The 15867-nt window shown below is 39.1% G+C and overlaps 1 protein-coding gene across 2 annotated transcripts in view; it reads left to right on the top strand.

Annotated features, from left to right (window-relative positions):
- The window catches only part of gabrg3 (gamma-aminobutyric acid type A receptor subunit gamma3), a 69734-nt gene that overhangs the window by 19628 nt on the left and 34239 nt on the right, over window positions 1-15867 (top strand). For both annotated transcript variants that reach the window (XM_030049636.1, XM_030049637.1), the window contains exon 3: window positions 895-962. In XM_030049636.1, coding sequence (XP_029905496.1) covers window positions 895-962 — 68 coding nt within the window. The remainder of the gene's footprint in view (window positions 1-894; window positions 963-15867) is intronic.

The raw sequence follows: 15867 nt of genomic DNA, 5'->3' as shown, positions 1-15867 counted from the left end.
TTTCTGTGTGTGTGAGTTTTCTTTGTTTGACTGTGTTTTCTCAGGCCAGATATTTGCTTTGCTGGTGAACTGAATCAAGCCATTTTCTTCCCCCAAACACCTGGTATGTTCATCTTCTGTGACTATCTGCTGTTAGCGGTGCACTATACAAATTTGCGGGCTGATTGGAGTAAGACCTGTTTAGCAGGTGCGCCCTATATGGGGGAAAAGTTAGGACAATTCCAAGGGCCCTTGCCTGACAGGGGCCCCAAAAATAAGTAAAAACTCATATAAAATTATTAAACCATCATCAAGTAAATACTTTTTTTTTTTTCATGGGGATCAAAACTCCTGGCAGCGCCCCTGCTGTTTAGACTTAAACAAAAATTTTTGAATAAGCATGTAACTTATCAGGGAGACAGGCCGATGATAAGAGCTATGTAAAGTCAACCTTCAGACTTGATGCTTATATTCCCCATAGGTGGGAACTGGGTCTAAAGGGTCCTCATGCCGATGCAGTTTTACACAGAGCACCTTTAAGGAGCCTCATAACCAACACCAGACACTGAATTTCACTCCAAACTTTAAGCTGCAGGGAGTGTCAGCCAGCAGCTGTTCGTTAAAGTGGGACAGCTCTCTCTCTTGTGCATTTCCATGGGCAGCTTAGTTTGTCCAGTTCTGTCACCTGCCTTGTTTTTGAGTTTGTTTATGCTTGCTCTCAACTTCCCAAGGACACCATCACATGGTTTGGACGCGCAGTCCTTGACTTCCTGATGTCGCAGTGGAAGAACCTGCTTTTCTGAACAATGTAGTCTAATTTACCTGGCTTCATCACCGCTCTGTGACTGAAAAACACACAGATACATCACGTTAATTGAACTGAAATGACTTATTTTTCTCTTTTCTCCTTCACAGTTAAACCCACTGTCATAGATGTTGACATATTTGTGAACAGCATCGGACCCGTGTCATCAATAAATATGGTAAGTCAATACTGTTGCTTCTGATATGTAGTTACCATGTGGTTTACACCTCCTGTGCACACACACACACACACACACACACACACACACAGTTTTGAACATATGCAAGTATTCAAAACATCATCTTGCGTCTACTTCATTAGTTTCATCAGGTTTGTATTAACATTAATACACATACGTGTTGAAAACTGAAAATTGGCTAGTCTCACAGTGTGTCACAGGACAGTCCAACAGGTATTTTTAGCCATAAACAGATCCCTCCCGAGACCCAAAACCAGAAAACCACTGAAACTGTAATTTCAGCAAGATGTTTAATATAGCGTTCATACAGCCAGAATAAATTGTGAAATATAGCAGAGGAAACCCTTTATGTGCACGAGGCTACATTTTCTTGTTACTAGGCTTCTACAGAGTAAAGGTAATTTGAGTTTAAAAACTCTGAATCTTAAGCTTTGTACATATTTAGTTATTTTATCTTGTGTCACCACACAATTCCACCGGCGGGGCCCATAACTCTTGTACCTAACTATCATTTTTCAGCACAGGGGACATGACATATCACACTAGCGCTGTTTGAGTTTCAAATTTACATCACAATCTCGTCTTCAGTGTGGGACGAGACATGGGCATATACCAGCTCCACATCTGGAGGTGGATGCCACTGGTCACGTGGTTTGAACTCATGTACCGAGACAGTACAGTGTAAATACCAAAGGATCTCAGCCTGCGCCATCTTGGAAACTAGTTAACATGCTTAAGCAATGATTTCCCCCACGCTGGCGTGAGACGATATTGTCAAGTTTGTACAAGGTATCAGTTCTCTGGGTTCTGCCTTTTGAATGGGAAGCTCACATGTACACAGTGACTGAATTCTGACACTGAGAGATGATTTAACAAAATTTGACCTTGCCATTTGGATTATATATTAGGCAATAGGAAACGCTGGCTACCAAAGGTGTGAGTTAATATTCCATTTTAAACCACAGCTCACAAGAGACCTGGACTGTAGTATGAGGCTTAAACACGCTGTCTGAGGGGAAAGAAGATAAGTCCAAGCGAAGGAGAGAGGGAGATCAGAGTGGGAGGAGGGAGCTTAAAGTGGATACAGCGAAGAAGATAGGAATAAGGGAGCAAGTTCAAAGAAGTGGTACAATATAAGGAAATGGAGTGGGATAAGTGGAAAAGCTTTCTCACTGGAAGTGAGAAAAGGGAGGTTTTAGGGAGTTCAGATTTGAGTGTATTGAAGAATGGAGGGGTTGTTGTTTCTGGAGAGTGCTGCAGAGTGTCTACATACAGATGAAAAGGAGAGAGGTGTGTAATTTACAGGGGAAAGGGAATGAAAATCAGGTTTAGAGCCAAACAGAGATAAGACATTTTCTTGGGAAGCATAAGTCCATCTCATGAAATTAATCTCTGTACTGTTCGTATGCAGAATTATGTATATTTCTCAGCCATTAAGTTTTCTAGCAATTGCTTTGGATTGCTAGAATCTGAGTGATTTACAAATGTTGTCATTGCAAAGTGCAAATAGTGTAATTTCCATTGAGAGCTTGTGAAACTGATGCTCATGCATTGAATTGTGATTTCTTTACCAGAATAAAATGTAACTAATATTGCAATTTATGTTCCTGCTTCACAATACCTATTGCTATGTTTTTGTGTTGTGATAACATTGAATGTTGAAATATTGTCTCATTGCTGATATATTCGAAATCAGCCAAGATTGTGCACCAGTTTTGCTCGAAAAGGCACAGAGAAAAACCATGAGATAGAGGAGGCAGGAGAATAAAACTGTTTGCTACACAGTTAGACAGACAAGTTGAGGAAGTAGTCAGCAAGAAGGCCAACAAATGGTACAGAGGAATTTAAAAAGGAACCAACCATGCCTGTACCTACAGTAAAAACATCCAGCACCCCGAACCAGGATGATGTGAGAGAGCCATGCTGAGGCCCATGTGGCACATGGGGCTGCGGCACTGTGGAATATTACAGACGCAGCCCTGGCACTGGAGACTAGTAATACATCAAATGTGACTGTGGCTGGTCAGCTGGCTGGATTCCTCCATTCTTGGTGTTTCATCCATATGCTGAATCTTGTGTCACAGCATGATCTGAAACTAACAAGGGAGGTCGCTTGGAATCTTGGAAGGACAAGGCAGATTACTAACGTCTTTCACAGGAGCACTGTCACCTGCCTGCACCCAAGCTGAAGACAGATGTTGCAGTTTGATGGAACAGAAGAAATGAAATGCCATTTCAGGTTTTTTGAGCAACAGTCTGCCATCTATGCAGCCCCTTATCAAATCATAAAAAAAATCTGCATTATTTAATTATTAATTATTTACCCAGAGCACTGCAAGTCACATATTAAATGGTTATGACAATAACTTTCAGCACCTTCTCTTTGCTGTGTGACCAGCTCATTTTCACTCATATCATATCATTCGTATTGTCAGTTGTATTTAGGATGGCCAGGTGAGAATGGGTGAAATTCAGGATAGGGGAGTAGGGGGTGGGTGTGGTCATGCGGCTGTGGTTAATTAATTTAATTCAGCAACATCATGGCTATGCATTGCTGCCATGTTTGGTTGTTTATCAGTTTACAGCACTACTGTACACACCTGAGCAAAACAACAACAGCTCATGTAGGCTACAGACATAACAGTGACTGTCGGTGGGCTCAACATTCAGTATTTAGTTTGGTATTAGGCTATAAGTAATCAAATCTCGGGGACAAAGAGGACATGATTCATGATTCGGAACTGGTTGCAATTTTGTATTGTTGCAAATTTTTCAGGACGCCTGGTCCTAGGGGTGTGTTATATTGTTTCTATTTACAAAGAGAAATCACAGGCCAGCAAAATATCTCTCATTTTACAACAATCTACACATCACAGGCATTGTTTCTTTTATAGGTGTCATTTTGGTACCTGACTTTCCCCATGGCACTAGTCCTGCTTCATTGTTTTCATCACCATTTTACTAGTGCTTCTGTGTTTTTTGTTTTTTGTTTTTTCAAGGCATTGAGCGAGTCAATTATCTCAGTACAGTAATGTGTGTGATCACCAAAGAATGCTACATAATTTACTTGCAATTAACTAATCAAACCACAACTGTTTAAAAGCACCCTGAGATATTCCCAGTGCACACCACACGGTAAATCGTGACCAAAGGGTGGCCATTCTACATCAACATTTGTTACCTTTGCTGTATAATGAAAACAATTAAAACAACAAGCAGTGGAATTCAATAAATGTCTTCGGGAAATGGCAAATATTTCCATGTTGTAGGTCAGTTGATGGTAACAGTAAGTAATAAGTTAAAAGTAATAGCGCATGTTTTAGTAAATGTTAAGGAGAAAAGCAGTGCAGGCTGTAAGCAGAAAACATAAATAGAGGATATGAGGCACTTCTGTTTCTCGTTTTAGAGATAGATAGATAGATAGATAGATAGATAGATAGATAGATAGATAGATAGATAGATAGATAGATAGATTGGCTGTCAAACAGAAAATTAGCTTTACTACAAGGCATGATATGTTACTAAAATATGTTACACCTGGGGTGTCCAATCAGATCCAGTGCTACCCTGGTCTCCCCTCTGGCTCCACCCCTGCACTCTATTCAACACTGTGCATTGAGCTTTTGGTGGTATTTGACAGTAATCCTTTAGCAAGAAAGGGACTCACTCATGCAATTTTTTTTTTTAAACCAATTATGTCCAGTAGTGCTGATAACACTTCTTCCTATAACTTCTTGGTGACCTTTTCATGTGAGGTATGGTATTTCCATGACAGTCTAAAATGAATTCATTGATAATTGGCATTTTTTATAGAAGAGCTCACAGGTCTTGCGAACTAACAAGGAGCCTCTGAACACCCTTAATTTGTTAAGCCGTTTTCAAGACTGAGAATTTTATTCATACGGTTTCTTCCCTGACCATATATCATATCATTCTGCTGCAATGGGCTCGTGCTACTTCCACTTACCCAGAGAACGTTTTTTCCTCCTTAGGAGGTCATCAGTATTTCCCATTTCTTTGTAACTTATTATTACTGACTTAAAGGGCTTTTGGTGCAGATGATCATTCCCTTGTGCTTAATTATATTCCGCAGGTCTTGATGATAACACCTTGATATCCAAAAAATATCTCAGTGACAGAATCAGCACAATCAGCTGTATGCAGATGGGCTTATATCTCGATTCTTCACTATTTCTGAATGTATTTTAGATTTGAGTTCAGCATTTTTCATGCATTTTATGAATATCTGTATAGCTCTTTTGTAATTCGTAGGTCTATTTCTACACCGATGATACAGTTTTATATTCCACAGCATCATGTTTAGTGTTCAGTGTTTTCCAATTCAACCTCCAGGTCTTACTAAGGTGTTTTGTTTATCCCAGAGTCATTCTATACCCAGATAAACCAAAGATACAGGTTCTTTTCTAGGACTCAAGACTCGGTTACAGAATTTCCTATCAGCTGATAGAAAGGGAACAATCCTATCATTTTGGGCTTGATCAAAAACTGCTGTTCATAGCTCACTTTGAAGACTTAAACATCTGCACCTTCTTTTCTTCTCATTATCCATTACTGTTTATATTTTTTCTCTATACAGAACATTTGATAAACAGAATGGTCACTTTTGGCACATGCAAGGCCATAAGTGTCACCACAAACATTTAGCAAATCAGGAGTTATGTGATTAAAACAGCAAATATGAAAACATAGATCACAAATCAATCAAATCAATCAAATCAATCAGCAACCAATAAATAGCGGCAAAAGGGCCATTTATTTGTTGTTTGCAAAATATTACTTTAACAATTTAGAATTGCATGAAATGGCAGGCAAGAAATTTAGCAGAGAAAGTTCTGACATGGTTCAGTCTTTTCCAGCGGGGGCTAAAGGGGCACAACATAATGATGCCTTTGCACAAATGGAGGAGTTTGACTACCATGAACTGCATTAAATTTAAATATGTATGATGATGTACATGTAATCTTAGGTGTCTCAAAATGATTGTCTTGCTTATTCACCCTTCATTCTGTCTTCATTCATCAAATTGATGCTGAAATGCAGGCCATGAATGACTCATCTGAAAGAAACAATAAGCTTTGCATAAAGAAGTTGGAGGCAGGCTCTATGTAATTATAAAGAACTTTCTATTTTTAAACACCTGGGTCATGCAGTGTCCTAGGCAACCAAATGTTATCCAGGAACTCCAGCTAAGACAAGAGCCAATGGCAGTGGGGTCTCCAGTGCTATTCTTGCCCTGCGGGGAGAGCTGCTCACTCACACAATCTAACAGATTGGACACCCTGAGAAATACAATATTGATATCATTTATTTCCCACTGCATAAAGAAGTAGCTTGCAGCACAAATACAATGGTTCTGGATGATATTGTGCAATTGTGTATTGGAGAAAATCAGTATAATTTGTAATGTGCTCAAAATTTGTTAATGTTTGGATGCATTCCCATTTCTGCAAGTGGGAACTCCTAAATACTTCACCAAGTGTTTATGATAATGCAGGCAGAAATGGCAGACTTTAGCTGTGTGATCACCAGCAAAACAATAACAGCTGCTGCTTAATATAAGCCATGGTATGAGATGGCTATTGTCATTTTTTATTCACGTCATACATACAAAAGTTATTTGGGTCATTTTAATTACAGGAAGACTAACATTCAAAACACTCTGAGAAAAGTATGTTTTCTCTCATTTAGACTGGGAGATGCATCTCATTTTTTCATTTTTCTGGGTGGAAGATTTGGGTAATGAAGTCATCAGCATGAGGATCATATAATGAGGCTCCTGGTAATGCCATAATCAGAACAGATCTCACTGGAATACTAATATGCTGCTAGAGTGGTTCAATCACCATGTAATGAACTAAGAAAACTATGTTTCTATTTTATTATTCTCCATAACTTTTAAGACACCCATGTGACCACAATACTGAGTCCTCCTCAGTGTATTTCTATGTCTAAGCTAATTACTTGATGCCACTAAAACGCGTGGGCTGAACCTCATGTAATCTGTAGACCCATCAATGTATTTTGATTGTACTGGATTGATTCCTATTATGACTACAGAGAGGTGTGCACATGCTATAAGCACTCCACCAGCACCAATCACAAGAGACTGTCAAGAGAAGCAAGTGGAGCATGTGGAAGCATCAGTTTTGTGCTACAACCCAGGTGATATAGGTGAAAAATGAGAGCTCTTACTCATGCTACAATCTGTTTCCAGCAGTGCTACTGAATACATTATATTCTATAAATCTCTTTAACACCATCCATGACACATCTTGGCCAAATGGCAGGTGATCAGACCCCAACACGTTCAGGTCTGGCCCTGTAGCTATAAAACCAACAGCTCATCTGAAGATTTGAAGGCTTCTGAGTCCTTCTGTTGTCTGTCAGATTTGTGGGCGATGTCCTGTACTGCTGGACCCAACAGGCCTCAGGTGGAAATAGTAGAATTAGGAAACCTTTTCTTCTTCCACTCTGACATCTGGGCGAGGTTTGGGTCACAAGTCTGAGCACCCATAATTCTCCCAGGGTCCTGTGCAGCACATGCTCTCATGCCGAGGGAGGAGTTGCCTTCCTCAGCTCTGTGTATGTCTCCATGGTGGCTTGACTCTCCAGGTCGCACAGTGCGTATCACCCAACACGTGATATGAACTGATATTGATCACTGTTATTGGAGGCAGGAAGTCTGGATCCATAGTCCACTCATCATTTGGTGGATCATATTGATCCACATCGTTAACAACGCACAGCTTTTCCTCATATCACACTGTGGTTTCCTTTATCAGTTTTTTCCAGCATAGGAATTTTTCTTTTAGAGCAAAAAAAAGCCAACAAATGCAGCAATATCAGTATGTACAACATTACAAGCCAGATGTAAACAAAAATGCTCCCCTTAGATAACAGTGGCACAATCCCACAATACATTATATTCTTGAGTTAGTTGGAGGAAGCAGAGTAGCACAAGGAAGTACTGAGTAATTCAACTTAACCACATCTATAAACGGGGTGTTCAGATTCTGCTCCAATCTCCTAAAATAATGAATTTTTCCACATCCTTTTATTAATTTCATTGTAAACTAGAGAAAATATAATATGTGCATAGAGATTACAAAGTAAGAGGGTGAAATTTTGCTTCAAGTGTTTAACATCTCTTAGGTCACTTTTCAGTGCTTTAATCATATTAGGAAATAAATATGGTTTTCTCTCATGTTATTTCTTTTTATTTTAGTATTTTTTAAGTAAATATTTTGAAATTAACACTATCTAAATAGGATTCCCAGTAAAGATGAGGATGTCTAAAGCTATGAAAATTAGTTTAAAATGACCAGGAATTGGGGACTTTGACCTTAAACTGTCATATCCCCATCGGGCTAATCAGTGTAATGCTTTTAAACACCAGAGCACAGTGACAAAGGGTTGTTGTTCTTTGGCCAAATTACCCCAGTGGCATCAGAGATATTAAATTTCAGTTGACCTTTAATCACAGTACCCTCATTAGGTCAGTGATTGTAATTAGGAAGAATAACTGGATGTGTGTCACGGGTTTTACATCGAACTGTGTAATGTAGGAGGTTCAAAGTTAGAATTCTTTTACTTTAATTACAACACCGTCTTCAGAACAATGAGTTTGATGTTTTTAAATGCCAGTGCAAAGATGAATCATAATCATTTCCTCCAAGTTTCACTAAAGTCAGACCTTGACATCTGAGATATTAGGTGTTTGAAGAGCGGCTGGACAGACAGACTGACCCAGCCTGACATTAGGCAAGGAGCAGCTTTTTCTCCCAGTATCTTCTGCCAATTAACAATTTACTGAATTTATTGGTCGTACAATAGTATGAACAGCATGAATATGATGACATTTATGGAAAACTGTAAAGCAGCATTTACATTTTACAATGTCATTAAATTACAGAGGGCATAAATATTTGAAACTGGAAGTAACAAACAAATCTACCTAAAATTTCTATCCAAAATATTGAGGTAGTGGTACACTGTCTTAGTAACTCTTACATTGTAGGATAGTTATCTTTGTCACAGGAGAATGACATTAAAACATTTTTCAGTTGATTAAATGTTCAGTATGCAGTGTGCTTTATGTGCCAAAGGTCTCTTGTACCTCTTACATCGAAGTTAAAGGTCTAATACTACACTATATGTTTTCAAACTTCATAAAATAATACAGAACAGGCCTAATGTTTACTAATCTAAGGGGTTTACCGCAGGAATATTGATATGAGCTCTGCAGCTTATGTCTGTGTTTTCACTTTGTCACTTATATGTTTGCGAGAAACAGCACCATAGGGCATCCTACAGCCCCAAACAGAAAAACTTTGATAAATATCTGACCCAAATGAAAAAGAAATCATTCTGTTGCCTGTGGCTTTGTAAAATGTAGCAAAGTTTGCCCTGCAACACACACTATCAGTCCTGATGTATTGTGAGGATCAAAAGAGTGTGACTGCATTAAAAATAACATTTGCAATGTGACTGATGGAGCAAGATGGCTGAGTGAGAAGATTCCTTAAAAATGTTTGGGTTCATCTCACAAGAGAGAGAAAATTTGTGAAATTACAAATTAGAGAAATATATGCACTGTTAGTTTAGGTGCTCGCCATCTAGGTAGCTGTGAGGCCACATCATCTGGTGAGGATAGTAATTTTTCAATCTTGCTGCATACATTGGTGCATATTTCCCAGTTCTTCATATGCATTAGCAGTGTGCATTCATCCATAACTAACTCAAATCAGGTGTCAGTGGATGACAGGCAATCATTTGAAGTGATAGCTGGTAAATGATACAGCTTATTGATGCAATTCACTGGACCTGCCACTTGTTTTCTTTAAATTTAGTTTTGTGTGAGTCGAGGATGTGAGCTATGGATGATCTTGTTGAACATTATTTTTATCTGTGGTTCACAAAACTTTAAGGAACATCAAATTTACAGCATTGAGAAGGTCGACTGATGCTGACTGCTGTGTCATCTGTGCTGCTTTGCAGAGGACTTTTGTTTTTCTGAGCTGAAACCATTTGAGAATGATGCCCACAATGCCAGTTCAGAAATGATTTATTGATTTTCACTTCAAAACTCTTATACTGTACTTGTCCTTGTTAAGAGTGCGTATAACAAAAAATACATTGTTGTCCATGGCATTTGGCTGCTTCTATTTGTAACCATTTTATAAGCATGCAATGTGAGTGTTGTTTAATATTTGATTGAAAAAAAAAAAAAATACTAGGAAGATGATTCTGTCATACAGGAAAGGGCTAGCAGTTTGTATTTCTGGGATTTCTCAGTTTGTATTCTCTCTGTAATACACCAGGACTCAGTGTTGACATTTTACTATTTCACTTTCACAACACTTAATTTAACACACAGTACCCACAGTACCTTATAATCACAAACTGGAAACTATTTTCTTTTGAAAATTTATAATTATACATTAAAAAAAAAAAAAAAAAAAACAAGAAATAGCTCATCTACATAAGTATTCATACCTTTTGCCATGGCAGTGGCAATGGCAGAGGCCAGATGCATCCCCTTTCCTTTGATCATCCTTGATATGTGTCTAGAACTAGTATATGTGTCCACCTGTGCCACATTAGAGGCACACACCTGTCTATGGAGGGCTACAGTGCCTGTTAGAGGAACCAGCAGCAAACTGTGCAGACCCCCGGCGCGCGCTGCACATTTGTCCATGAGTGAGTTTCTTCAGCTCGCTGCTGCAGTGAAAAAGTTCATCGCTGTCAGTGCCTGGAGAAGGGGAGTCCTCACTGAATGAGATCAGTTTGTGTAAACTCGCGTCTGCCCTGCCCCACGAGACATTCGAGGGCGTGTTTTGTTATTAAAAAGTCAACAAGACCTATTTGAAAATGGCTGCTTCACATGAATACTAGTAGTGTGACAGAGAGATTTGCTAATAAAAATGTTTTTGTCAACATTCATAAGTCTTGCTATGGCATTTCCTGACTCCAGGGGTTGCACACATGCATCCCAGTAAACATCACTGAGTAAGTGAGTGCATAATCACAATTTGTTTTGCATAACCCATAGCAGCAGTACTATGTGCACCGTGGGAAAAATGAAGCCATGAAGAATCTGTAGAAACCCAAGGTAGCATTGTGTTGAGGCACTGATTTGGGGAGCGTTATAAAAAAAAAAACAGTTATATTGGAAGTGTTGTAAGTTCACAGAAGCACAGTGTTCTCCATTGTTGTAAAAAGCAAAAAGCTTTGAACCACCAAGTCTCTTCCTAAAGTGGATTGTCTGGCCAAATCACAGTAAGGGCCTTGGTCAGGGTGGCGACGAAGAGCCCAACAGCCTCTCTAACAGAGCTTCAGAGTTCCTTCACACAGATGGGAAAACCTTTTGCAGAGATGGAAGAACTTATCACATCAACCTCTGCAGCACTCCATTAGACACCTCTTTATGTTGGAATTACTAAATGAAGGCTACTCCAGAGTAAAAGCCAGCTGAATGCCTGCCTAGAGGTTGCCAAATGGCACGATGGAAAGATTTGCTGCTCTGATAAGACATCTGATAAACTGAACTGGTTGACCTTAATAATAAGAGTTAAATCTAAAAAAAAAAAAAACCTGCTACTGCTCATCACCTGGCTAATAGCATCTCAGCCATGAATCATGGTGGGGGCAGCATGATGCTACATTCAGCAGCCAGGACTTGGAGGCTGGTTAGGATTGAGGGCAACAGAGGAAGACAAATTGAGACAAATACAGATAGCTTGTTGCCAAAAAATTTACTCCAGAGTGCATACAACTTCACACTGGGGTAATGATTCACTTTCCGCATGACAATCAACTAAAGCAAGATAGCACTGGAGGGGCTGTGGGGCTAGTCTCTGAATGTCTCTGACTGGCCCAGCCAAAGCCGGGACTTGAAAATCTGCGGAGAGACTGAAGATCAGTTCAACACTCACCATCCAATCTGACTGGGCTTGAGAGGTTTGACAAAGAAGAATGGGAGAAATAGCCTGGCTCCAGGTGAGCAAAGCTGGTAAAAGCATGCCCAAGAGGACATGAAGCTGCTGCCAAAGGCATTTCTGCTATTCCTACTACTTTCTACATGTGCTACATAAAGGAGCTGAATACTTCTGTAAATTAGATATTATTTTTTATTTTTAATGAGAGACATAGAAATCAGATGAAGCTGATTTGCAGGAGAGACAATAAGGCTTTTGAGGACAGAATTGCCTTTGATTTTTAATTGGTTTATGCTTCACATTGGCACACTAGACCTTAGATGAAGACCTTACATAGCATAAGTAGCAAGTAATGTACTGTTATTGTAAGTAGAAAGATACTTACAATAACTAATTGCTCTTAAAGCTTTACTGTCGGAGCATAACTCTAAGAACAAAGAAAAAAAATTAGGTTTTTGGCTCAAATTCACGAGACTTCTGTATATGGATGTCACTGCTTTTGTTTGAGTCCCCATTCATCTGAGGAGAGGTATTCTGCTCTGCTCCCTCTGTCAGTATGACAGATGCTTCTTGCCATGACATGTAGCAGATTTCCTAACATATCAAACTGACTGTAATGAATCATTGCCTTTTTACCCGGCATTGCCACCAAGAAACATGACCGGAGTTTGATTTTTCTCCCTGAAATGTAATTAGTTCACTCTCACAAATGATACATCATCACATTATGATTTTATTTTGTGGCACTGACTGTGAGGCTTTGCATTTCAGGGCCAATTAAGAGCAAACAAGATGGATAGTGGGCAGAAATCTGGGCAATCCATTCAATCCGTCACCACAGGAACCTGCACACATTATAATACAGCCGCATCAGCACTCTGGTGTTACACTATAGAAATGACAATTCATTAAGGGCTTTTTTTGCACTGACTGCCAACAGCACAGAAGATTGTGCATCCTGGAAGTACCTCTGTATGTTACATAATTCCATATTGTAGTCTACTGACTGAATGTGAAGTTATTACATCCTACTGAATGACGCTTTCTAGAAACATAGCCATATGAAGAACCACTTGAACTTTGAAGTGATTCCCATACTGCAGCTTTTTAACATACCCATGGTCACACTGCAGAGCATGCTCAAGGGAATAACTCTTTTCATACAGCAAGTACACTGTGTGAAAGGTATTTTCCAGATGTGTCTTTCATTGTACCCACACCTATTCCAGTTCAGGGTCATGGGGCAGTTGGAGTCCGTCCAAAGCAGGGAAACACATTGGACAGGTCACCAGTCCATCACAGGGCGAACACAGATATATGGACACACACACAGACGGAAAGTCACTCACAATTTATAGGTTTCAGTGCGCACGATGGACATGGGAAAAACCTATGTCAAAACACAAGTCAAAGTGTACTACAGCCTTAATATCACAAAGGACATCTTAAAAGGCTTTACATATACATTAGGAAAATATAAAAATGCGAGAATATGAATGAAGAGAACATGAAAACTCACTAAGAAGACCAAGATTGAGAGTCAAATCTGGGTTTCTCTTGCTCTGGGGCAATGAGGCTAGCCACTGAGTCACTGTGCAGTCCATTAGCATAGAAAAAACAGGACTATAAAAGAAAGTGTGTATGATCCTCAGAGACATACACACGATGATCACTGACAGCTGTCATTTCCAAAGTGTGGAAAGTGTCTGAGACATCTGTTTTGGTTTTTGATCTGACCATGAATGATGGAAGCTGGAAACCTGCTTGCTGTTGATTACCAGGGTGTAATGAACAGGGAGAGCGCTCACACTCAGTGTGTGTTTTGGGGCATAGAGCCACACATCAACAGGTCATGGAAAATGTATGAAACCATTTAATATGTCATGCCATTGCTCAACCAAGCCCATGAAATTTTATTTGTGTTTTCATATTAATGCTTTGTACCATCATTTTGTTTAATTTGTGTGTACAGAATTTCTAGATTTTTAGAGTGCTTCACTTTTTGCTAAATGACAGATTATATTTTCCTGCCTTTGATGGACAATGAAATTGTGTAAGTGCCGATTTTAATCAGTTGTTTGCTCAAAATACATAATTGTTTATTTTTGTATCTCACAATGTAGTCTTTTTAAAATGAAAATATGTTAATTCTGTAATTCTACCTGCTCTCATAATTTTGGCTGTGATTTGTGTGCAAGTTCCTCAGATAAGTTTCAGAAACTCTAACCTAATACAGTAAATGATCTATTTTAGGGTGTTCAGTCACCCATCCATGCCACCTAAATTGCTATTCCACTCCAGTGCGATCAGGAGATGGGCAAATGCCTTTATATGACACGCTATCATTTGTGAATGACATTAGTGAGTGACTAGAATGTGCTTTTAGCCTCTTTTAATTTTCCTTGATTAGTCCTCTGCCAGACATCTAATGTGCACGGCTGGTGTGGCACTCATAATCACCTGATGCCAGGGAATGTTTTTATAAGTGTCATGGTGCACACATGCAGGGTATTGACTTAAAAAAAGGAAATACACAAGATCATCTTTTTATTTTCACTCTAATGTACTGAAAGCACACTTTCAAAACACAATATTCTGAACATGCTTCATGATGTTAATTATGTTGATCTTTATAATTCATTTGTGTTATCTCAAGAAAATTGTGAAATTAACCAGGCAAAGCAGCTCATTCAAAGGCAGGAGTGGAGATCACGCTGCATTTTTTTCAGCAATTCAATTTTAGCATGCATGCTTGTATGGTTAACCTTGCTTGCTCCCAATTTTACTTTAAATTAAACAAAGTAGATATATCAGTCGGCCCTTTTCATGTTTAATTTCCTGTTGAAGAATACAGGAGAAGAGCAGAGGATACTTCTCACAAGTAATCTGCCTCACGAGATCAGCGGTCCACTGGACTTGGCAAAGGACAAAATCTGACAGAATCTGCATCAGTTCCACTTGCAGCAGCAGCAGTTTCTGTTTTAAACGATTTCTGATTTGGAGACTCAGAAATTAAAACTCCAAAACTCCAGTACTTACAAAAGGTCTGTACCCTTGAAAGTGCTGAATGAGTTGATATTGTAGTTGATACTATTGATGTCTGTATCATTACTCAGGTGAAAAGGATATTAGTATAGTTTATGTTCTATTGAGGTGCTCAAAAAATGGACTGACACAGCTGTCCTCACCTGCTAACGGTGTCTGTCACAGTATATATAAATTTAATACTGGCCTTAATTCTTATGCCCTCTGATGAAGGCTGTATTTATTGTTCTTATGTGTAAGTCATTAACTGTTCATACTGGAAAATAAGGACAACATCATTTTGGATGTGTTCCATATCTCTTTTGAGATTTCTTTTTTGTTAAACTGAATGAAATGTCACTTTGTCAGCTGCAACACACGCACGGCTAAAACTCTGATTAGAAACACATCTGATGGATGTTGATCTCAATACACTTTCAATCACCTACACTCGCCACAGAGATTCTAGCCCATATTCATCTTTTTTTACCCTTTGATTAGCCACATTAGATGATGTTGCTGCTTTGAAATCCGTTCCAGGTCCTCTGTTAGTTTTTCTCCTCGGATAAATGAGGACATAAAGTATGTAGCCTGAGGAGAAGTCACAGGCGAGCTGAACACCACTGGAAAAGCACCAGGTACAGCTCCATTATTGTATTTGAAGGACATATAATGTCCTGCAATCAGAAAGTTAGATGCCAAAACTACATATTTCTCAAAGTTAATGTCTGCCAGTTTGCACATTGACAGGTGTTTATTCAGTACCATTACCTTAGCCTGTGAACCCTGCCGCTACTCGCATTTCTGCATTAGCTTTTCTCAGAGAAATCATTGTTGCCATAGCACTGAGCATTCCCACAATCATTAACAACTCCATATTGCCTGGTCATGTCTCTGATTAT

This window comes from Myripristis murdjan, chromosome 4 (assembly GCF_902150065.1).
Source record: "Myripristis murdjan chromosome 4, fMyrMur1.1, whole genome shotgun sequence".
Lineage (NCBI taxonomy): Eukaryota > Metazoa > Chordata > Actinopteri > Holocentriformes > Holocentridae > Myripristis > Myripristis murdjan.
Note: the sequence above shows the minus strand (reverse complement) of the source record. Positions and strands in the feature narration are given on the sequence as shown.